Here is a 24,749-nt window from a genome sequence, read left to right as displayed (position 1 = left end):
CAGGAAATACAGCATTTCGAGCTTGTAAACTATTCAGACTTATGGGGAAGAAACCATACTCATTTATCTCCACCCCTCCCTAGATCCCTCTAAAGTGTTGTTTGGTTTTTTGTTTTTTGGTTTTTTTGAAAGCACAGTCTTAAAGGATACAGAAGAGGAGAAAAGACAAGAGTGACAACATTTTGGAAGCTAGGAAGCAAAAGGACAAGCAGTGACAGACTTCACAGTCTGAGAAGGCTGCAGTGGGGCCTTGGTGTGCAGGCGGCCTGGAGCAGTGGGGGATCGGGTGACTGTTAGCCGGCTCCCGCAGGCTCGCCCTGTCCTTGGGGGGCGCAGGAGGCTGGAGGCGCAGACCCTCTTGTCTGGGGGACCCTGGGCATAGTTGAGGGTAAAGATACCTTTTTTCTAAAGAAACACCTTAAAAAAAAAAAAAAGAAACACCTTTAGTGAAGATTAGAATCACAGTATATAACCCAAGTATTTCTTTAAGCAACATGTGAAGTTTGAAATGCTTTGAACCATAGCAAAAGCACTGTACTACCCGACTGGTGAGAATTCCACTTTGTACTTTTATCCCCAAGTTTAACGTTAGTTCCTCAATTCTTCTGATCTTGGTTTCCCACTGATTTTTTTTGAATAGCCAACGTGTTTCTGGTGTATGCCGTATTTTTGTGTTCTGCCCATTTTTCTCTTGGGATGTATTTTCTTATCAATTTGTAAAATTTTTGTATACTAAGTGTAGCAGACCTCTGTCTGTCATGTATGCAGAAAGTCCTTTTTCCTCCTGACCATTTGTCTTTCTCAGTTGGAGTGTTTATTCCATACAGAAGTATTTGGTTTTTTATAGTTAAAGAAGATACCAGTCTTCTTTTCAGTTGCTCTGTTTTTCATGTCATACTTAGAAAGGCTTTCTCCATCCCAATATTATCCCTAAAATCTATCTGCCCATGTTTTCTTCTGTTACTTTTATAATTTCTTTTTTAAACAAATGGAAGTAATGCAAACAGCACTGTAGAAATGATACTTTTTCCTAAATAGATATATACTGGACAAACATTCATTCACAAATGGATATTTTCCTCATTAATTCAAGTTTCTAACTTTTTCAGGTCCGAATCTCTATACAAATTTAGGTCGGAGGTTGTTTAATTTGTTACTTACCTATCTATTTTTCAGCCAGTACCACATTGTTTTAATTTCAGCAATTGTAAGATACACTTTAACATCTGGTAACACAGTGTTCCTTTTTAGTATTTTTGTTTTTCAGAATTCTTCAAGCTATACTTGCACATTTTCTTTAAAGTGAAATTTAGAATCATTTTGCCAAGTTTCCTACAGCCCTCTCCACAACATACAGGGATTTTGAGTGGTGATACAATGTGTATAGAGCATATTTAAACCAAGGTGACCTCTTTAAAAAAATTAAGCCACGTTTTCTATAGTATGTCTCTCAATTTATTCAAACATTTATTCATGCTCTCAAATCTTTTTGAGAACTATTATGTATTCATACTATTATGTAGAATGTTATAATTGTATATTGGTTTTGTATTCTGTATCTTCACTAAATTTTTAGATTAGTTTTAACAGTTTTTTGGTGGTCTTGAGGGTTTTCTATATATCATATCATCTCCAGATAGAGACTGTTTTGTTTTTTCTGAGTGAAGGGATACCTTTTATTTCTTTTTCTTGTCTGACTGCTATGACTAGAACTTCCAGTATTATGTTGAATGAAAGTGGCGAGAGTGGGCATCCTAGTCTTTTTCCTGATCTTAGAGGAAATGCTTACAGCTTTCCACTGTTGAGTATGATGTTAGCTGTGGACTTGTCATATACGGCCTTTATTATGCTGAGGTACATTCCCTCTATACCCGTTTGTTGAGAGTTTTTATCATGAATGGATGTTGAGTTTCGTCAAATGGTTTTTCTCCATCTGTTGAGATGATCCGATGATTTTTAGCCTTTGTTTTGTTAATATGGTGTATCATCTTGATTGATTTGCAGATACTGAACCATCCTTGCATCCCTGGAATAAATTCCACTTGGTCTTGGTGTGTGATCCTTTTAATGTACTACTGAATTTGGTTTGCTAATATATTTTGTTGAGTATATTTGCATCTGTGTTCCTCAGGGATATTTCCCTGTAATTTTCTTTTCTTGAGGTGTCCTCGTCTGGTTTTGGTGTCAGGGTGATGCTGGCTGGCTAAGTAAAATGAGTTTGAAAGTGCTTCCTCCGTGCCCCCCCCCCCCACAACTTCTTTGGCAGAATTTGAGAAGGTGTTAGTTTTTCTTTGATTGTTTGGTAGAATTCACTATTGAAGCCATATGATTCTGGACTTTTGTTTGTTGGGATGTTTTGATTACTGATTCAGTCTCCTTACTAGTAATTGGTCTGTTCAGATTATTTCTCCATGATTCAGTCTTGGTAGGTTGTTTGTTTCTAGGAATTTATTTGTTTCTTCCACGTTGTCCAGTTTGTTGGTGTATAATTGTTCCTAGTGGTCTTTTTTATGATCCTTTGTGATGTAAGGATACCTTTGGGGAATTAAGCGAAAGCCTGTCCAAGTTCTGAACCTTGAGGCTTTAGGCCATTTTCTTCAATTTGGCTCTCAGAACACAGTCAGCTAGATATACCCTCAGGCAGGATTTCAGACTGTTCTGAAAAGCCTAAGAGAAAATCAAGGTACCGTCACCCCAGCCCAACCAGGTCCGCTTCTAGTGGTCCTCACTGCTGGTGAGCCCTGCCTGCTGCTTATGATTCTTTCAGTTCCTCAGTGGGTACCGACCACTGTGAAGTACCAGGCACTCAAGGAAAGGGCTTCTGAAAGGACAGGCAGGAAAAAAGCACTTGAAACAGAGATTATTCAGTGAGATGGGGATGTAAAAAGAAAGAAACTTCAGAGAGGTGAGAGAAGATACTGTATCCATGAAACAAGAATCGCCATTGAGAAAGAACATCAGAGAACAAGAAAGAAAATTTGTGAATTAAACATAGGCATCACAAATTAAGAATGAAGTGGATTTGGAAGATAAAATTCAGGAACTCTCATGGAGAATAGAGTAAGGTTACAAATCAGAAAATGGAGAAACGATGAGGAAACTTGGAATCTATCTACAAGGTCCAGCTCCATGGCCTCCGCCCCTGACAGAGGACGAGCCAAGTAGAGGCTTCATGGGTAACGTTTCAGGAATGACCATTCTGAGTTCCAGATGGAAAAGGCCGTCGAATGTCTGGTGCCTTGTATGGGGAAACAGCTCCACACGGAGCAGACTTCTTGAAAATTTGAAACCTTGGGGGTTCCCCAGGAGAGAAGATCCTGAAAAGTTTCTACAAGAGAAAAAACCCAAAGGTCTTTCAAAAGGATCAGGAACCTGGATGACAGTTGTCTTTGCAACAGCAGAGTGCAGCCTGGGAGACAGTGAGCCAGATTTCTTGCAGTTTCAGAAAGAATACTTCCCACCTGAGTGGGAAGGAGTCTCGATCATGAGTGAGAGCCGAGTGCAGGTGTTTCAGGTGTGCCAGGTCCCCATGGGGGTCTGTGTCCTGTGCTCCTCTTGCTGGGAAGCTGCCAGGGGAAGTTCTCCACCGAGGTGGAGCAGAAGCCAGGAAAAAGCAGGGCGGGGGGTCCGGGAAGTTTGCCGACGAGTCTCCTGGGGGCGGGGGCGGCGGTGACCTCCACTCAAGACCCGGACCGGTGTCCCTGACCCACCCGAGGTGGCGCCCAGAGATGGCTCACAGCCTCCCTGATGCGTTTGCACGTCTAGAGGAGACGTAGTGCCTTTGGGAGAGTTGGATGACGACAGTGATAGTCACGTTGAGAACAGCTGAGCCGGGGGGGGGGGCTGTCCCTCTGCCAGGCGGACGTCCACGTACAGCTGTCTGTACAGGCGGCCCTCGTGTCCACGGACCCCCCCCCCCCCCGCGCGGTTCAAACCCGAGTTGTTCAAGCGTCAAGTACTCACTTCGGGGAGATCAAAACGTTATGTGAGGAAGGAAATGTGTGCTAGTACTCAGCTCGGATCACCTGTGAGCGGGGCTACCTGTCACAACAGCAGGAATATTGAATTAATCTAACCGAATATAGGAGATCACTGTTGGGAAGGCAGTAGGACAGGAGATGTGCATGTACCTCCCTGTGCCCTTGCATGCCCGTGTCCGTGTGTCCCTGCGTGCGTGTGCATGTGTTTGCTTCACTCTGTGCGTGTCCCTGTGTGCATGTGTGTGTGTGCTGTTTCCAAGCGTGTGTGTCCCTGTGTGCGTGTCCCTGTGTGCATGCCTGTGTGTGTGTGTGCATGCATGAGTGCATCTGGTGGTGATGGTGACCAGAGAGAGCTGATTTCCCCACCATGGAGAATGGCCCTGACCAGGAAGACAACAGGTAGCGGTTTAAACATTATGTCATAGGGGACCACTGTATGCCTTTGTGGGAAAATTCCCATGTTAAAGTGCTGTTTTCAGATATGAGGAGTTGTGAAGTAAACAGCTATTCTAGGAATAGCATCTTCATTTTCCAAGAATAGCTGTGAAAAATGACAGTAAATTCTGTTGCGTGTGTGTCAGCCTTGATGTTAAGAGTTTTCCTTGCTTCACCCCCTGCTGTCGCAGGTGAGCGCTGTTCTGAACGGTCTGTTGGATCAGAGCTTCCGGGACCGAGCCAGTCAGAAGCACCAAGGCCTGAAACTGGCGGGTACCATCCTGCAGAGCTGGAGGAGCTTCGGCCCGTGGTGGGCCAGGGACGCTGCCCCGGACAGCAAAATGGCCGTGCTGACCTTACTGGCAAAAATTCTGCAGGTATTTTGAGATACCTTGAAAATGTAGTTGTGTCTGTTGCTTGTGTCTTTAAAAATTTGATGGAGGTTTCTTGAAAAGCTCATTGGTTTGACAAATAAAAAATAACTTGGACAATTACTGATTACTTTATATTTTATACTTTTCCATTATTTTACATGATTATCTTTTATTCTCATTTTCATTTCTTATTCTTTATCTTCTCAGTGTAGCTTTACATGCATTGTCTTAGTGGATAGTTTTAAAATATTTCAGAACAGGAATTGTTGAAATGCTGTTGGCGCCCAAGAACAAATGTATAGGTCATTTCTGAAATGTAAAAAACTGAAAAATGTATTAAAGGAAATTAGAGGCATAATGTAGAAATGTGTTTTCATTTTCCCTCCTTTAGATTGATTCATCTGTATCTTTTAATACAAATCACAGTGCATTCCCAGAAGTTTTTACAACATATGTTAGTCTACTTGCTGATCCAAATTTGGGTTTACATTTAAAGGTAAGTGGTTAAAAAGATTTTTTTCAGATTATGTTCTCCATTTTTTTTTCCTGTTCTGTATTTTTGTGTATTTGTGATATTTTCTGTTTTCTTATTATGGAACATTTCAGACATATTCAGAAGCAGAGGGACCAGCACAGTGACGCCCGGGTACCCGTCACCAGCGTCTGTGGCCCTCAGTCATCTTTCTCTTAATTGATAACAGAAAATATCTGGCTTACTTTTAGGGTCAAGAACTTAACAGATTTTGTACTTTTAAAGTCCTGTAATAATTAGATTTTACACTCCAGTAAAGTGTGGCCTTCATGAAAACCATCTTTGTAGTGGAACATGAGGGTATTTCTTTGGAATTTTCTGCTCTGTGTGATTAATCAGGTTTCACATTTCTCAACACGAGGAGGTCTGGGAACTGACCTACTACTACCCAAGGGAGGAAGGAAGCACACTGACTGCTCTGAAGCCCTGAGTTCCGCAGTCGCCCCGTAGGGTGTTCACGATAGTCTTCCCTCACAGAACTCAGGCAGCACACTTCTAGTAGAGGCTGCGTGTGCAGAGGAGACCCACCCGCGGAGTCGGGCTGCCCTGTCCTGCGCTCACACGGGACAGCCCTGGCTCAGCCCGCGAGCCCGGGAGTGGAAGCTGAGGGCCGGGACGCGTCTTGCTGGCGGGTTTGATGCTGCCGAGGAGGTGTCCTGAAGTGGGCTCGGAATCCACGCGTGTGGTGCTTTCTTGGCTCAGTCTTTAGAAAGCGGTCATTGCACTCGTTGTGCGGAATCCCTAAGCCAGTCTCCTGTTGTGCTCGCTCTGCAGGGCCAGGCTGTGCTTCTGCTCCCGTTCTTCACCAGGCTCACTGGGGACCACCTGCAGGAGCTGAAGCACGTTCTCGGGAAGCTCATTGTTTCTCATTTCCCCATGAAGTCTGAAGAGTTTCCCCCGGGGACTCTGCGGTACAATAACTATGCGGACTGTATGAAAAAGGTTAGTTTTTAGTAGTTGCAACTAAAATTAAGCACTGCTTGTTTCCTGTCACATTTCTTGGTGAAAAGAAGTAAGTGAAATATTCAGAGTCAGAGAGTGTTCTAACTTGAAGGATTCATTTTAACTCATTTTGAAAGCTTGTTGTCTGTGGGGGCTGATGCGTATCTGAATCCTTTGGGGCTAATTTTTCCCCCATTTAAAAATTGTGAAATATTTTACGTGTAATGTATAAGCTTTGAAGAATAATACCGAAGAGAGCTAAGAAATAGAATATCACCTATATGGTGCAGTTTCTGAAATTTAGTTGACTGGTGGTCATTTGAGAAATATCTAGTGGTTATCACTTCGTTTGTATACAGCGTGACTTCCCACAATACCGGGGGCTTAGCCAAGGAGCTAGGTTCTCTCCCTCCTGTACAGTTCTAGATCCTCTACAGGGACCCCGTCTCCTTTACCTTCTTCTCTGTCGTCCCCCGCACATAGCATCTACCTTGACCAGGTTGGCTGATCCAGCTCCTGTCTTGTCCCTTCTAGCCAACAGGAGGGAGGAGAGGGCAGGAGAGAGCATCCCTTTCCTTTAAGGGCTTAATCCAGGCCTTGCACGTATTCTGCTGACACCCCACTCGTCACATACAAGCGAGCGAGACTGTGAATGTTCTTATTTTGGGCAGCAGTATACTCGGCTAAAACTCAGGGGCCAGCCAGTAGGAGAAATGAGAGAATCACCATTGGAGGGAGGGTGGGTGCTGGTCGCCCATTCTCGTGATGGCCTGAACCCTGGGCTCAAGAATAATGAAGACACTGTCTCTGTTTTCAAGGAGCTTATAGTAAAGCAAGGAAGAAACGATGATTAAAACACACTGAATAAGTGCCAGGGTAGAGATACACATACTCTCCAAGGATGGCTGCACCAGTGTATCCCATCCCACGTGTTCTTATGGTGTGACTTTCCGTCACATGGGGAGAAGAGACGTCATACGTTTTGAGCAACGTAGTCTGATTTTTCTCCTGTTGCGTATGGATTGTCCTTAAAGACTCACTAGTAACAAGGAAATAATGCAGTGGAAGTGATGCTTGTGATTCTAAGTCTAGCCTTAAAAGGTTTCCAGCTCATTGCTGGGTCTCTGGTCTGTGGGACCCAGTCCCCATCCTGTACAGAAGCGACGCAGCCACACGGAAAGGCCGTTTACAAACCACCCATCCACATGGGTTCGCTCCTCCCCACCCTCATATGACTTATTTCTTTCAAATATACAGGGAAGTTGGAAGAATAGTAAACAGACATCCATATAACCATTGTATTCAGCAGTTAACTTTTTGTCGTGTGTGCGTGTGCGTGTGTGTGTGTGTGTGTGTGTGTTTTGCCTGAAACACTTGCGAGTTAGCTGCAGACATCCTGGTGCTTCACTCCTGAATGTTTCAGCAGCAGTTCCTGAGAGGCAGGCACCACGCTGATACCAGGCCCAAGAAAATTCTCGCTGCCCTCAGACCCTGTGCTGTTTCGTCCACGGTCACGTTTCTCCAGATGTCACTGTGTTTGGCTGGATTTTTCAAACCAGGATCTAATTAACGATTGGCTCGAATGTCATGTCTCTGGTGTCTTTAAATCTAGGACTACTTCACCCCCATCCCTTTTATTTCTCTGCGACATTGGGTTTTGGAAGTAACCCCAGCACATCTCTTGGGTGCTGTCCCATTTGTCTGATTGCTTCCTTGAGGTGCGTTTTGGCTTTCCTCACCCTCTGTGTTTCCTCTAAACTGGAAGTTAGGCTTCAAGCTTGGCCGTGAGATTCAGGCTAACCTTTCTGGCAACAGCCCCATACCTGGAGGCAGGTGTCGTGCACGTCCCCTTGTGAGCGACCTCGCGTCTGGTGGCCTGGTTGACGTGGTAACCTCCTCATTCTCTGTCGAATGGTGTGTTCTTTCTGCACCATCATGCCGGTACCATCTGAGTTTCCTGCTCCCCAGCAATCTGCCAGCAGATGGTTGTCACGTCCACAAAGGTTCTGAGTGGATCTTTAGTACTTTCCCTTAACGTAAATGCAAGTGCAGACAGTCGCGGCACCTTTGAAGAAAGCTTCCAGTCTAAGAAAGATGTAAACCAACAGGAGAAAGGAACTCAGAGGGAACAGAGACAACAGGTCGAGATAAGAACGTGGAAGAGACTGTTGGGAGCAGCCTCAGAGCAGAGAGACAGTATATCCAGCGCGTGAACTAGAGCAAGAACGCGCGCTTGGAGATGACATCACACAAAAGAAAGATGACGACACCTTCCCCACGTGGAAGGTGAGGTCGCAGCTGTCCTGGAGCGCAGTGCAGGAGGACGTGGAGATGGAAGATGGGAGGCGAGATGGGAACACGACCCCAGCCTGGAGTGTGTGTGCTGCGCGGTGAGGCTGGAGTGAAGGGTGCACGCTGCCGCCCCCGGAGGGCCCGGAGCCGAGGAGAGGCCTCGTGGAGGCGAAGGGAGGACCCCACACACGGTTAGAGGAAGAATATCTGCAAAACTGTGAGAGAATCAAAACTCAAATAGTTAACGAACATTGTTACATGCCAGGCATTCCATAGCTGCAAAAATGACATATATTAGCATTTGTTAATCCTTGTGAAATTGTTATAATTTGCTTTCCCTTTTTATTTGAACTGTCAAAAAAAATCCAGTGCAATTACTATTATCATCATTATTATTGGTGTGTGTTTCTTCTGTAGCTTCTGGATGCATTGGAGTTATCTCAGAGTCCCGTCTTGTTGGAGTTGATGACAGAAATTCTTTGTCGGGAACAACAGCATGTTATGGAAGAATTATTTCAATCCACTTTCAGGAAGATAGCCAGAAAGTAAGTCATTCCTAGTCTGGGATTCCAGGAACCATATGTGTTTTGTTTCTGTGGGAGATTATCATCTCTGTTCTTGAAAACGATGAGTGGATTATTTCAGTAGATGCAGATACATTTTTGACAAAATCCAGTGCTCATTTACTCATTGATGATAAAACTTGCAAAAGGTCATCTATGAAAAACCAGTAGCCAACAAAATATTTAATAGTGAAAGGCTGAATTTTCCTCCAGAGTTGGGAACAAGGCAAGGACGTCTGTTCTTTTCTATCCAACATAGTCCTGGAGGTTCTAGCCATTACAGTCAGGCAAGCAAAAGAAATAAAAGGCAGTCAACTTGGAAAGAAAGAAGTAAAACTGTTTTTACTCACAGGTGGCACAAGGTAGAGAATCCTGAAGATCTACAAGAAATTGTTAGAACCAATAAGCAATTACAGAAAATTTGTCGGATTCAGGATACGTATTCTAACGTCAGTGGTAGCTCTGTTCATGAACAGAGAACATTTGACACTATAATTACAAATGTAATACCATTCGTAATAGCACCAAAAAGAACAAAACACTTGGGAATAAATTTAACACAAGAAGCACAAGACTTGTACACCAAAAATTACAGCCTATTGCTGAAGGAAATTAAAAAATTAAAGATCTGAGTAAATGGAGAGAGAGTCCGTGTTTATGAGTTGGAAGATTCAATATTGTTAACTTGGCAGTTCTATTCAAATTGCTAGGTTTAATGCACTCCATATCCAGATTCCAGCAAGCCTCATTTTTTGGGTACAGGAATTGACTAGCAGTTCCTAATATTTATATGGAAATGCAAAATACCCCTTAACAGCCAAAAGAGTTTTGAAAAAGAGAGACAAACTTGGAGGATTTTTCACATCCCAGTTCTAAACCTTACTCCAGTTCTACAGTTGTCTCTGTGAAAATTAGATAATATTTTTCATTTTTAGAACTTTTAAAAACAAAACAGAAGTAAATTTCAATCAGTGGCAGTTGTTATTCTTTTTTATGTTCACACCGTCCCATCTGGGGCAGTGGGAGTCCATGGTGCCTGGCTCCTAGGTTCTTGGGCAGCCTTCCTTAATCTCTGATGTCTTTTACATGTCTTCTGGCTCAGATCACCTCAGGCTGACCTTGACCCAGAGTCAAGCCGTTTCTCTAGAGCCCCGTGAAACGGCGCCTCGAGACCACAGGCTGAGTCCTCGGTGAACTTAGTGCTGCTGGGTTATGGCACTGCTACTGGTTAGTGCCGTACTGGGGAATAGTTTTGTTTGTTTTAAGGAAAAGAAAAATATCCTGATACTTTCCTTTCAATCTTAACGTTATGGGTTTTTTATTACGTTTATTATTTTTCCCTTACATTGTAGATTTTAATTTTTTTCTGTTCAGTGTTGTTTTTAATAACATTTCACCAGTATTTAATTGCTTTATCCTATAATACACATAAAATATTTTCAAAACTAACACTACCAGTATTACTACTAAGAATAATCATAGCTGGATGAAGTTAACATTTTTAATTTTATTTATAATTTACTTAGAATATATTCTCTGAGGATATACAGTGAAATTTTGTGTTCCAGAATCACTTGAGAGTGTTTTTCAATGTGCAGTTATTATACCAATTCATTCGGTATGCTTTAATTCATTTTCAGATCTTAGAAGTTTTTGTGGGTTTTTTGACTTCATTTTCTTACTGAATATGTAAACTACACACGTGATTCGAGCGTGAGAAGAACGTAACGCGCTGCATCCAGGAGCCTGGCTTCTGTCTTCCCTCTCCTGTCGTCTCCTGCCCTTTCACCTTTGTTTCGACTTCATGTTTTCTACAGATCATGCTGAATCAGCACGTAGAGATCTTCTGCTTTCCTTTTTTTTTTTTTTTTTTTTTTTTTTTAACAACTGTGGGGCTTCCCTGGTGGCGCAGTGGTTGAGAGTCCTCCTGCCGATGCAGGGGACGCGGGTTCGTGCCCCAGTCCGGGAGGATCCCACATGCCGCGGAGTGGCTGGGCCCGTGAGCCATGGCCGCTGAGCCTGTGCGTCCGGAGCCTGTGCTCCGCAACGGGAGAGGCCACAACAGTGAGAGGCCCGCGTACCGCAAAAAAAAAAAAAAAAAAAAAAAAACCAAAAAAAAAACTGTGTAATTATTCACTGTGTGGAAGTACCAAGTATTTTGAAGCAGCCCCTACTGGTGGGCTTTTGGTCAGTCGTTTGCTGATAAGAATAATGGCCCAGTGAACAGCCCTGTGCACATGTCATGTTGTATTTGGCCAGTGTAGCTTTGGAGTGGATTTGTGAATGTGAGTGAAAAGGTAAATGCATTTGTGACTTTGCTAGATATCACCACATCCCCTTTTGGAGGCTGTATTGTTTGCATTCCTTCCAGCAGTGGATAAAAATGTGTTTCATCACAGTCTTGCCAATGGAGTATATTGTCAAACGTTTGGATTTTTTCCAGCGTTAATAGGTGAGAAAGGATTTCTCAGTGTTGCTCTACTTTGTATTTCTTTTCTTATGAGTACAATGGAACATATATTCCTTTATTAAATGCTCCTTTGCCTTTATTTTTCAGTAAGCCACCTGTTGGCCCATTTATGCTCCTTTCCTCTTCCTCCTCTTTCCTTCCGGTTTCTGTGTGAGGGCTGTGCACCTCCACTGTGCTCGCAGCAGGATGCTCCTTGAGAGACCTGGACTCCAAGGCCGTGTCCAGATGCGGGTTGCGGAGCCCGTGCAGACCTCGTGGTGTCCTGCAACCACAAAGTGTTGTGACTGAGTCACCTTCAAATCCAGTACGTTTGCTCTGGGTCATAGCTAACTTCTGAGCATCGAGATTTCAGAACTGGAAAGGATTTCAAGGATCTTCAGTCCTAACCTCTTAGTTTTATAGGCGGGGAAGCTAACGCTATTCTTTTTTTTTTTTTCTGTACATGGGCCTCTCACTGTTGTGGCCTCTCTCGTTGCGGAGCACAGGCTCCAGACACGCAGGCTCAGCGGCCATGGCTCACGGGCCCAGCCGCTCTGCGGCATGTGCGATCTTCCCTGACCGGGGCACGAACCCGTGTCCCCTGCATCGGCAGGCGGACTCTCAACCACTGCGCCACCAGGGAAGCCCTAACGCTATTCTTAATTAATAGATTTATAGACGGAATCGTATAGGTGATCATTCATATACCATATTATGCAGATGAGAAAACAAAGGGCCAGCTGAATTATCTCTGCCTGGCAAGTAGGAAGAATGGTGGTTCATTACTGAGGAAGAGGCTGGAATTGTCTGATCAGGATTCATGAGTTTCAGGTTCTGGGATACATAATGGTGTCAAGGCTGAGTCTCTTCCAAAGCCTTCCAGAAAGACCGTATTGAAAGTAAATGCAAAAAATTCTTTTTCCTAATGCCTAAATAGGCATGAGGATTTCTGGGGATGAGTAAAGCAGCATGACTTATGTACAAATGCTTCTTGTATTTCCTGGTTTTTATACATAAAATCTTTAAAGGTATTTTTCTGATGTATAGTCATTGGCGTTTACTTTGCTTGTAATGTAGTAGGCCGTCATGAAATATTTGTTGAAAGCCTGAATGTGCGTGTAATTTTCTTTTTTTCTTAGGAGTTCATGTGCCACACAGTTAGGCCTTCTGGACAGTGTGTACAGGATGTTCAGGAGGGACGACCAACTTCCCAGCATCACCCGCCAAGCGACTGTGGACCGAGTGCTCGTCACTCTGTTGTGGCACTGTGACCTGAATGCTTTGAGAGACTTCTTTAGCAAAATTGTGGTGGATGCCATTGACGTGTTGAAGTCCAGATTTCTAAAGGTATCACAGTCTGTTATTAAATTGAACGTTGATAAGAGTTGACAGATCTCCGTGGTCAGTGTCGTTAGAAACTGCCACGTGTTCCGTCAGGGGCGTCTGTAGCTCAGGGAGCGTTGCCTCCACGTCCTGGTCTCAGCCTGCAGGCGTGTGATGTCTGCGTTGGTTTCCTCAGGCTGCTGACACAAAGGACCACAGATGTGGCTTTGGACCACAGGCCTTTATTTTCTCATAGCTCTGGGGACCGGAAATCGGACACCGTTTCCTGGGGCTGCACTTGCTCCGGAGGTCCTGGGGACGAGACGGTGCTCACTCGGCCGGCCTCCAGGGGCGCCAGCACCCTCGGCCTGCGGCCACATTGTGCCTCCCCGTGCTTCCCGGGTCCCCTAGCTTCGTCCTCCTCCTCGTCCTCCTCCTTTTTCAACAGTCCGCTCTTTTTCTCTTATTGAAGTGTAGTTGACTTACAGTGTTGTGTTAGTTTCAGGTGTGTACCATTGTGATGCAGTTACACATGTACGTGTCTGTTCTTTTTCCAATTCTTTTCCATTGTGGTTTATTACAAGGTAGTGAATGTTTCCTGTGCTCTACAGTAGGTCCTTGTTGTTGATCTGTTTTGTGTGTAGTGGTTTGTATCTGCTAATCCCAAGCTCCTAATTTATCTGCTCCGCCTCCCCTCCCCCTTGGTAACTACAGGTCTGTTCTGTCTGTCTGTGAGTCTGTTTCTGTTTTGTAACTAAGTTCATTTGTGTCATATTTTAGATTCCACATATAAGTGATACATATGGTGTTTGTCTTTGACTTCACTTAGTATGATTATGTCTGGGTCCATCCATGTTGCTGCAAATGGCCTTATTTCATTCTTTTCGTGGCTGAGTAGTATTCCGTCATATCTGTGCACCACAGCTTCAGCTTCTTTATCCACTCCTGTCGACGGACATTTAGGTGCTTCCAGCTTCCTCACTTCTGTCTGATCTCTCTCTGCCTCCTGCCTGTAAATATGATTGTATTTCGGGCCCACTTGGATAATCTTCTCAGGATCCTTTGCTTCATTTCGTCTGTCTCATCCCTTCTGTTGTACAAGGTAACAGTCACAGGTCTGAGGCATTGGAATGTGGGTATCTTTTTGGGGCTGTTTTTTAGCCTGACACAGTCTAAACCCATTACAACATCAACTTTTAAGTCCAAAAGCTCATCTAAATATTATTGCCACAAAGTCCCAAATCTCATCATCTAAATCATATAAACCAGATATGGGTGGGTTTTGGGTATGATCCATCTTGGGGCCAAACTCTCTCCATCTGTGGACCTGTGAAACTAGAAAACAGATTATTTGCTTCCAGAACACAGTGGTGGGACAGGCATAGGATGATAATTACAGACATTCCTGTTCCACATAGGAGAAACTGGAAGGAAGGAGTCTTGTTTTCTCAAGCACTTTTCACATCTGGCTGGGCAGATCCATTAGGTCTCAAGACCCGGGAGTAATGCTCTGGGGCCTGGTGCTCTGGCTTCTGGGCCAGAGACTCCGTCCGTGGAGTCATTCTTCTCTTTTCTTGAAGGTCAGCGGTGGTTTGCAGCGGAGTAGTTTTGTCTGTTTCTTGCCTGTAGAATTTTGGGAGTACAACATCCTTCTTTCCATTTCATTTTGTCTCTGTCCCTTTCAGTTCAGCTGGTATAACATTTTCAGAAACCTTCTGTCTCTTTCATGCTCATCCTGGAGGTTCCCTCCGTGAGATAGGAGAGTCCCTTCCCTGTGCGTGGCTTTTGTGAGGTGGCTGAGTGCAGCCGTGAGCCACAGGCTTCGTTTCTTCAGCCATACCCTCAGGCTTCTCGCCGAAGCATGCTTTCCTAACAGCCGGTCTCCTGACGCTAGCGTCTTCTACAGTCTGCATGGGCTGAGAATTTCCCAGATCATCAAGTTCTGGTTCTTTTTGCTTGACCGTTTTGTCTCAATTAATTTCTCACACCTCACATTCTATTATAAGCAGCAAAGAAGAAGCCAGGCAGTACCTCCAGCAAATTTACTTGGAAATCCTCTCAGCTCAGTATTCAAGTGCATAGCCTGCAAGTTCTGCTTTCTGCACAACTTCAGAACACTGTTCAGCTAAGTTTTCTTGTTAGCCGCCTAACAAGGATCCTCTATCCTCCAGTTTCCAAAAATCTGGTACTTATTTCCTTTTGAGACCTCACCAGCAACTACTTTAATGTCCATATTTCTAATAAAAATACGTTTATGGTGATGGGCATTCCCTAAGACAACATTGGCTTTCTGTTCACTTCCTTCTGAGTCCTTGCCAGCAGTGCCTTCAACGTTGATATTTCCTAACAGTGGTCTCTACAGGGCAAGCTAGGCCTTTTCTGTCATGCATGGCAAAATTTTTTTCTACCTCTACCCTCTGCTCAATTCCAAAGCCACTTAACATATTTTTTTCATTTGTTGCAGTAGAGCTCCAACTCTTGGTACCAAAATGTGTATTAGTTTACTTAACCTGCCGTAATAAATTACCATAAGCTCGGTGGCCTAGAACAAAAGTTTATCCTCTCACAGCTTTGGAGGCCAGAAGTCCCAAATGAGTTTCACTGAGGTGAAGTCAGTATTTGCTGCCACGCTAAATAGAACACATCAACACTTACATCCACGTTTTAGCTCTTGGGCTACCTCTCGTTGAAGTGGTTTCACATCTTTGTTAAAATTATTTTCAAGGTAAAGGGCGTTGAGTATTAAATTTGATTTATTCAGTAAACTATTTTTCATGTTGTCTTTTCTTAGCTGAATGAAGCTTCCTTTGATACTCAAATCACCAAGAAGATGGGCTACTATAAGCTGTTCGATGTGATGTACTCTCGTCTTCCGAAAGGTGATGTTCACTCCAAGGAATCTAAAATCAATCAGGTGTTCCACGGCTCAGGTGTCCCAGAAGGAAATGAGCTTACAAAGACCCTCATCAAGTAAGGGTTGACTTAATTTCGGATTGTATTTAGTTTGTTACTATTTTTGATGCGTATATTTTTACGCATGTATATAATGTGACTAAATGTTTAAACGCTGAATTTCTATAGTTTTCCTATGTACAGACTACGTAGATGGACTTTAATTCAGCATGTTGTTGGGTAACGTTCTGTCCTATACACATCTTCTATACAGAGTAAAGTTCTTTTTCTTTTACTGTTTTTTCCTACTGTCTTTTCTCCCTCAGTAGCTTGATATGTTTCTAGTGGTATGGTTCACAGTAAGGAGGGATTTAGTGTATTGTATTTTTTCTGTCATTCGAAATTAAAGGAGTGTCACATACTTCTAAGCAGACGTTTCGTAACGCACAGAGCAGTCAGATACGTTTCCTCTGAAGCCGGCCGTCTGGTGCGGCTCCTCTGAGTGCTGGGCGCCGGCGTGCCAGGTCCCTGCAGGCGCACCTTCAGCTCCGCCGACCCTCTCCTCGCGTGTCCTCCTCAGTGGGTGACGTCGTCACCATGAGCGTCTTGGGGGTCGTGTTATTTTTCCTTCTGAATCTCTTCAACCTCTGCACACACCCTGCCGGCCCCAGAGCTGGTGGGTTGTGTCCCCGGGGCTCCTGGAACCAGTGGCTCGTGTGGCACTGGGGTTGCTGGTGAAGCGCGGCAGTGGCCTCCTGCGTAATGAGTCTCCCTGCCCCGAGGCCTGCCGCTCTCAGCCCCGCTGCCAGATCCATATGTTACAGGAACCTGATTGTTTTGTTTCCCAGCCTGAAGCCCTTCAGAGGGACCGTGTCCTAGTAGCAGGGGCCGGCAGGCTTCTCCCCTCGCGAGCTGGGCGGTAACCGCTCCGGCTTCCTGGGCCCCGTGGAGCAGCCGGCAGCAGCGTAGGTGCGGGGTGGCCGTGTTCTGACCGCACCGTGCTCGACGTGCTCACGCTGGCTGGCCGCAGCTGGCGGGGCGAGACCAGGCTCCTGGGTGTGGCAGCCACCCCTGCCTCCGCCGCTGCTCCCCCCCCCACGCCCTCATGGTGCCCGCATGCTGCTTCCCCAGGGTCAGTTCAGCCCCCGCCTGGTGGAGCCCTTCCTGCCCCTCAGGCTGGGCCGCCGCCCACCCGGCTTCTTGGAGCCCCGGTAGGTGTGGGTGTGGGCGCCCGTGGGGCCGGATCACCCCGCTGGATGGACTGACACTCGCCCGGCCGCCCGCAGGCTGTGCCACGACGCCTTCACGGAGAACATGGCGGGGGAGGCCCGGCTGCTGGAGCGCAGGCGGCTGTACCACTGTGCCGCCTACAACTGTGCCCTTGCCGCCATCCGCTGTGTCTTCACCGAGCTCAAGTTTTACCAGGGCTTCCTATTCAGTGAGAAGCCGGAGAAGGTAGGCCCCTCCCGACTGCTGGCCGCGCCCCCCGGGCCGCGGTGGGTGTGCTCCTCCAGCCCTGCATGCGGACGCGGAGGGTGGGACCCCGGGGTGGCGTCAGCGCCCAGCATCTCCACCTGGCACTCAGGCATCTTCACGTGGGGGTTTGCATTCACAGAACTTGCTCATTTTTGAAAATCTGATAGACCTGAAGCGCTGCTACACGTTTCCCATAGAAGTGGAGGTGAGTGAAATTTTTCGTGGTGTTTCCAGGCTACGAACACTTAGCAGTTGCTTATAGAGAAACACACACGTTGTGCTGAACTCAAGTCTGCTGTGAACTGTAAACACTGGCAGCTTCTTACAGTTTGACCGGAGATACAATCTCAGGCAACAGCAAAAAATTGGTCATGACTCGGGTTTTCCCTCAACTTGTAAAGGAGAGAAAATGCCACTGAAAGGAGCTCTTAGGACACGTCCCTGAAGTGGTTTTCTGGAGTTCCTCTGGTCAGTGATGTTGAGATCCACCCCGCTACAGGGTTAGGCCCTGGGGGCCCTGGTGGGAGGCTCGGCCCATCACGGGCACCGGGAGCAGATGTCTTGCGGGGGAGATGCTCTGGCAAAGGAGCCAAGCTCAGGCTCAGTCGAGCTCAGCGGAGGCGGGGGGGCTGCAGCCTTTCGCAGCCCGGTGGGCGGGACGCTGGGCAGAGCGAGCGGGGGCTGGGGGGCGGGCTGGCGTTGTGCCCTCCACCCCTCGTAGTCTGCCTGGTGGCTCACAGGTTCAGGCCAGTGCTGGCTTCCCGCCTTGAGCCCTTTTGGAACAAGACTGGGAAGTTTTTTCTAGGCCTGTGTTCAAAGAACTAAAGACATGAAATGATAAACACACACGTCCGTTAAGCCTTCAGACACTTAACCGTGCATTACTTGTGAACTCCACTGCGGCCGTGATGTGCTGTGACCTGTTGAGACTGTGCAGTCCAGGGAGCTGAGGCTCATAAGTGCAGACGGCGGGTCCCCAGGCCTGTGGCTAGAGGGGTGCAGCCCACGCGGGTCCCAGAGCCCGAAGGGGGGCACCAACTCCTGGCACCCAGCTGGGGGGAGGGGGCCTTCCTGAAGGGTGCCCGCCTGTCTTTGTAGGGGGTTTTCAGTGCTTTTAAGTTTGGTTAAAATGTTTGCTTAAAAGTCAATATTTGTGATTTTTGCCAGATTGCTACTAAAATAGAAAATATGTGACCATGATTCTAAGTCTGTTTCTGCCTAATAGGTTCCTATGGAAAGAAAGAAGAGGTACATTGAAATTAGGAGAGAAGCCAGGGAAGCAGCAAATGGGGACTCAGGTAGGACGTTTTCAAAATGATGAGAAAGATTCCAGTAGTTGGTATTTGTTATATAAATAGATAATACTTTAAATACCCCAACGTTGAAACTGAATTTGAAAACTTTTATTTTCAAGTGGCAAATGGAATAGTGCTTTGAAAGAAATGCAGTTAGTTAAACTTTAACAGCACAGAAACATCTCAAGGTGGCCAGAGGGGGCTCAGATGTGGTACGCTTTTTTAACAAAAGCAAGATTGGCCTGCATTTATTTGCTTGTTTTTGGATTCTGTTTGTGTGTTGTTTAGATACTTTCAGAACCCTGTGTGAAAGTACAGTCCCATCCTGCCACTCCTCTCCAAACCTCCCATCGGCTCCCACCTCCCTGCTATACCCCCTGTCTGCTCCCTGCGCCCCAGGGCGTTTGCTGTGCTGTTCCCCCAGGCGGACTAATCTCGGCCCCAGAGGCCAGCATGGCCCCTTCCTCTGAAGGAAGTTCTCCTAGCCTCCCTGTTTAGAATCAGCCCTCTCTCCCTCCACACGCTCCTGGTTTCAATTTTTTGCTTAATTTTCTTCATAGGTTTTTTTTTTTTCTTCTTGATTTGAGGATAAAATTTGGACCAGTTTTCTAAGTTCCTTACATACTTTGAATTAGTTATTTTTCAGTAGTATCTCTTGCAGCATTTATGTTAGGCTTTATGGGCAGAGTATATATCATCAGAATTTTCAGTGCAAGAAGTTCTGTTAGCATCACATCCAAAAATTGGATCTAGTTCGACTTCATGCCTTTGTTTGCGACAGAGAGTCACTGCTCAGTGGGGACAGAGTGCAAGGAGGTCCCCCCAGGCCCTTTTTGCTTGTGGATCCAGGTGGTGAGTGAAAGCCACAGGTTTGATGAACGCCTTCGATGCAGGTATCCAGGTATCACTTGAGCGTAGAGAAACCCATTTCTTACTAGTTTGAGTAAATGTAGTTCCTTCTCTTTTCACTTCAGGCGGCCCGTGTTATATGTCTTCCTTGTCGTATCTGGCAGACAGTAGCCTGAGTGAGGAAATGAGTCAGTTCGACTTTTGCACTGGAGTTCAGAGCTACTCGTATGGCTCCCAAGACCCTCAGTCTACCGCCCGCCGTTTCTGGAGACGGGTGATTACCGAATGTTGTTGTCTGGGAGGGAGGGGGGGCGGCGGGGCCCCAGCCTCTCGTCCTGGGGTGCAGCATCTGACCCCGCCAGCACGCAGGGCGGGTTCACGTTAGCCGGGCTCCTCCCGCAGTCAGGTCATTGTTTGCATCAGAGCCGCGTGAGGCCCTCCCGAGAGAGCTGACCGCGCTGGCTGACTGTTGTCCCCCGCTGCCCCTCCCGGAGGGGTGTTTGCTGGCAGCGTCCCCGGCCTGAGCAGAGCCTCCTCCCTGAAGGGCGGGCTCCAGTGACGGGCAGGGGGTGCACTGGGTCTGACGGCTGCTTTGAGAGGTTGAGCTCAGTCTCTCTTCTGGGGTCCAGCAGCTCACGGGGTCGTCCACAGCTCATGGAGCCGCTTTCCCGGCACAGTACTCCGTTTCTAGCTTGGGCTGACCTCACGCTGGTCATTCTTTCAGAGAGAACCCTCTCCCTCCCCCCGCCCCGTCCCATCCCAGCTCTGCAGGCGGCCCGCCCCGTGAGCGGCCCCTGGCGCGGCGGTGGCTCTGGCCGCCCACGTGCTGAGTGGGCCCAGGTACGGCCGCCCGTGGCCACGCGCTCCCTTCCCGCCTCTCCGGGGGGCTTGCTGGGTGCGCCTGTCTCTCATCTCCCGTGACCCTGGTTGTGTGTCGGTTACTGTGCGGTGCTGAGTGAGCCTGGTGTCACTAACCCGTGACACCCCGCCTCTCTCTCCTGCCCCAGTTTGTAGACGTTACCCATCGCCTGGGGCCAAACACCACGGGCACGGAGGTTGTGAGAGGAGTACGTGTCCAGGGCTGTCCGTCTTGGGAGGAGATATTCTGGAGTAGTTACTGCCACCAGGGCAGACAGAATGACGGACTTCACTAGGGCCTTTTTTATTCCTTTTTCTGCTCACTCTCCACAAGCATTTAGTAGCCCAGGCTGACCTTTATCCAAAACTGTGCTCTCAGTGTTTCTTAAGCCGTTCTTTCCTGGAAGCGATCTGTGCTAGGAGCCACCTAGATCAGTGGTGTGTGTGTGAAATACACCATACGTGTATGTAAAACCTCAGTTCAGCATCACACTTATAAAATGATTATTCCTGCCCTTTTTTCTTAAAAAGGATCAAGAATGTTTTAAAAGTTTTGTTCTATTATTGATTGAAATTTTAAGGCAAATTAAGGAGTTCACAAAGTTTTTCAGAGTACTGAGAAAAATCGGTAAAAATTTATTCTATAATTCTACCTCAGTAGCTCTGCTTTCTACATAAAGTGGCAACGATGAATGACGCAGGCTGCGGCTCTCAAGATGTAGAGGGTCTGGGCCCGCCGGGACGCACACGGCTGAACGTGGTCCGAAGCACCGGTGTCTGCAGTGACGCCCTGACCTGAGTGCGGTCCTGGAGGAGAGCCGTGCGGCCGGGGGGAGGGGGTACTTCCCGAGGACACGAGGAGACATGAGGTCCCCTGCGCGTGAGTGCCCTCCTCGGGGCAGCGCGCTGCGGGCCGCCACCTCACCAGCCTCTCCCTCCCCAGGAGCGTCCAGACCCCGAGGTCCCAGGCGACGTGCTGGAGCTGGAGCTGGACGAGCTCAATCGGCACGAGTGCATGGCCCCTGTAGCGGCCCTGGTCCGGCACATGCAGAGCCTGCAGCCCGCTCAGCCAGCAGAGGTGCCTGGGGGTCCCCAGGCGCGCTGACCTTCCCGGTCGTGCTCACCGCCGCTCGCCCTGTCACGCTGAGAGCGAGCGGTTCACATGGGAGCCTAAAGCGGGTTCCGCCTCAGACACGCGTGGTGTCTTGTCACTCGTCCCCTGCCCTGTCACTGTCGTCTCATAGTGTCAGAACACGAAGCTGCTTTGTTCCACTTCCTCACTGAAGTAATTCTGAGTGTATTATTTCAGGGTTCAGTGCCAAGAAATCTTCCTCCGTGGATGAAATTTCTTCACGACAAACTAGGAAATCCATCAGTATCATTAAATATCCGTCTCTTCTTAGCCAAGCTTGTTATTAATACAGAGGAAGTAAGTAATTTATGATTTCTTTAAAAATTCTTTGCAATTACATGCATCTACTTAAAAAAAAAACCCACAGTGAAGAAAGATGTAAAGGGTCAGAGCATGGTGTTATTCTCTGAATCACTTTGCCAACTTGTGTTATTTGCGCAGCGTCATGCTTCTATCATTTTCTTGTAAAACACGTAAATTAACTTCTTTCGAGTTAGAAGTGACCTGTGTTAGGAAGTGTACGTGCTGGCAGTTTTCTCATGGCTGCAGCCTTCCTGGTTCACAGCAGCAAAGCAAGTGGGGAAGGATTCCTGGTGACTCACATCGTTGCTGTGTTAATCCGTTGGAGAGGGGGCTGGGCAAAGGCCGAGGGAGCTGCTGAAGGGGGCTGGGAGGAGGGCCCTCCCGGGCAGCAGACGGCAGGCCCCTCAAGGCCCCCAAGCGGAGAAGAGGCCTGGCCTGGGGCTGCAGCAGGGCCCCTTCCTCGGGGTCACACTTGATTTCTAGCTGCTGGGGCTCAGGCAACAGAAACCACGATGCGCTGGAGCCAGAAGCCCGAGGCCAGGGTGTCGGCTGGGTGGTTCCTGCTGAAGCTGTGACTGGGCCTCTCCCAGCTGCTGTGGGCCGCGGGCATTTCTTGGCCTGTGGATGGTCTTCTCTCTCGGTGTACACACCTGTCTCATGTGTAAAAGTTTCCCTTTTCGTAAGGACACTGTTACTTAGGGTTAAGGCCCACCCTAATGACTTTCTTTTTAACTCGACGATCTTCCAAGACCCCGTTTCTGAATAAGGTCACATTTACAGATACGGGGAGTTAGGAGGACCTCAGCATCCTTTTGGGGCTCACAGTTCAGCCCACAATACTTGGGGTTCACACATGATTTCCAGCTGGTGTTGCTGTAGGTGCTGACTTGATGGCTGGCAGAAGGGAGCTGGTGTCTGGTGTTTGGTTCGATAAGCGGGCTGCTGAGCTGCGCTCACACGTGTGGCTTGAGGTGCCTCTGGAATCACTGCAGGTGGCCCTGCAGCATCGCACACTCCCAGAGCTCGGGAACGGCGGGGGCCCATTGTCCTGTGGAACGAAAGATGAGAACTTGTGTTTACAGCTGCTTTTAAAACTTGAGCCTTAAATTTATCCTTTTCTTACAGTTTAATAATATAGGAAAGAAGTTTATATTTAAAATTTATAAATAAACCAGTAGACATACGTGGAGAGTGTAAACTCTTTTTTAACCTATGGAGTCCATGATCAGAAACGATGTGCAACCACACAGATTTAAGCTGTGAGAGAGATGAGAAAACATTTGGAGAAAGACGGTGGCAGAGGGGAAGAAGGTTGATAGTCTGAGTTACACTTCAGTCTGCAGTTTCTGAAATAGGTTAAATGGAATTTAGTGTATGGAGATGCTTTGGATTTCAGAGATCTTGGGCATGTGTAGTCTGTAGTAGAATGACTTCCACAGCGTGGGAAGAAAGGAAAAAACAAATTGGCCTCATGCACCTAATTTTTATTCTCCTTTCTAATTTCCCCTGTGCATTTGCAGCTGGTAAAAGTAGGATCCGCCAGGGCTGCATGTTGCTTAGATGGGGAGAGGTTGGTGTAGAATGCCTTCGTTTTTATTTCTCCGAGCGTAGGTATAGTAGAAGGGTTTTAAGCAAAGAGCAGATCAGTAAGAATCCGTTTCCTTTGAGCTGTGGTTTCAGGACCCATGAGGATAGACTTCAGCTGAGAATCTCATAGAATAAAGCAGCATGCTTGTTGGCATTTACACCTGTTTTGAATTTAGGTCGAGTCGTAACATAGAATGATGTTCCTGAACTCACATCTTGGTTACTCAGGGCATTCCCGTGACATGTGACCTTTGAACTCTCGCCTAGGTCTTCCGGCCTCACGCGAAGCACTGGATCGGCCCCCTGCTGCAGCTGGTGGTCTCTGAAAACAACGTTGGGGGCGGGATCCACTACCTGGTGGTTGAGATCGTGGCCACGGTTCTTTCGTGGACGGGAGTAGCAACTCCTGTGGTGAGAGCAGATGCGTCTGGTGTCCTCTCCCTGAGCAGAGCTGGGTGTGATCCAGGCTCCTGTCCGTCCTCGGTGTTTCCAGCCAGGATCATGCCTGTCTGTGCTGCTGCTGTTCCAGGCGGTCTCGTTTTACTCCCTCAGTTGTGTCTTGTTTGGTCTGCTTTCGTTAATTCCCCCAGCCTTGCTTTTAGTTTTAAGCTATCAGGTGTTTGTGCTGTTTTGCTTATTGCTTTAACTTGCTAGGAACTTGGAAACTGATCATTGGTTTATTAAAAGTACGTGTAAAATAAACGTCTGTAGACCCTGAGCGTGAGGTTCTGAAAACGTCTCCTCTGACTGAGGTCGTGAGCCTCTGGCATTCGTCTTGCCAGCCTCCCTACGCCCAGAGTGTGACAGTGGCCTGTGACAGTTGAGATTGCTAAGGAAGTGCCCCTGGAGAAGGGCACCGGCCAGTCCTGACGCAGCGTGGGTCTGTGTGCTGGAGCTCTGCCCGCTGGCTTAAAGACGTCAGCACTAATAGTGTCCAGAGTTCTCGTGGAAAGATGTCCTGGGATGGCCCTTGTTCAACATCATATGTGTCCACGGAGCTGTCCCATGTGTTTGTGTCGGGATGTGCCCGTCTCATTTCACAGCAAACCAAGTCTAACTGAGGAGCCATTGGAAGAGGTTGATTCAGATGTCAGGCGTTCATCTGGGCTAGGAGAGTGAGCTGCCAGGTGTCAGGATAACTGATTAGAGCAACAGCCAAGGTGAAAGTCACAGTGAACCTTTCACCACGCGTTGCCGTAGTCTGAGCAAGAGGCTGAAACCAGAGGAAGCACGTCTTCCGACACCCATTCCGTGTACCCCATGGAACAGCCTCCCCAGTCAAGGGTCAGGGGGCCAGCACAGATGTGGGTGTCATCTCACGGTAGAGGGAGCCCCAGCGGAAAGGCTCCAGCAGTTTGGTGGGACCCTGGGGTTGGGAGGAATGTAGTGGGGGGCGGACATCTTCAGGGTCCCCTCCCTCCCCGTAGGGAGGTCCCAGCAGAGGCCCTGAGGAGGGTACGAGTGTCT

The 24,749-nt window shown here is 47.4% G+C and overlaps 1 protein-coding gene across 4 annotated transcripts in view; it reads left to right on the top strand.

Annotated features, from left to right (window-relative positions):
• The window catches only part of PRKDC (protein kinase, DNA-activated, catalytic subunit), a 164,354-nt gene that overhangs the window by 70,261 nt on the left and 69,344 nt on the right, over window positions 1-24,749 (top strand). For all 4 annotated transcript variants that reach the window (XM_060116122.1, XM_060116123.1, XM_060116121.1 and 1 more), the window contains exons 37-49: window positions 4,607-4,792; window positions 5,181-5,285; window positions 6,096-6,263; window positions 8,973-9,100; window positions 12,707-12,914; window positions 15,682-15,860; window positions 17,069-17,237; window positions 17,398-17,463; window positions 18,484-18,556; window positions 19,528-19,676; window positions 21,204-21,338; window positions 21,570-21,689; window positions 23,550-23,693. In XM_060116122.1, the coding sequence (XP_059972105.1) occupies window positions 4,607-4,792; window positions 5,181-5,285; window positions 6,096-6,263; window positions 8,973-9,100; window positions 12,707-12,914; window positions 15,682-15,860; window positions 17,069-17,237; window positions 17,398-17,463; window positions 18,484-18,556; window positions 19,528-19,676; window positions 21,204-21,338; window positions 21,570-21,689; window positions 23,550-23,693 (1,830 nt within the window). The remainder of the gene's footprint in view (window positions 1-4,606; window positions 4,793-5,180; window positions 5,286-6,095; window positions 6,264-8,972; window positions 9,101-12,706; window positions 12,915-15,681; window positions 15,861-17,068; window positions 17,238-17,397; window positions 17,464-18,483; window positions 18,557-19,527; window positions 19,677-21,203; window positions 21,339-21,569; window positions 21,690-23,549; window positions 23,694-24,749) is intronic.

Source organism: Mesoplodon densirostris, chromosome 13, assembly GCF_025265405.1.
Source record: "Mesoplodon densirostris isolate mMesDen1 chromosome 13, mMesDen1 primary haplotype, whole genome shotgun sequence".
Taxonomy (NCBI): domain Eukaryota; kingdom Metazoa; phylum Chordata; class Mammalia; order Artiodactyla; family Ziphiidae; genus Mesoplodon; species Mesoplodon densirostris.
This window is presented reverse-complemented; position numbering and strand designations above follow the sequence as displayed.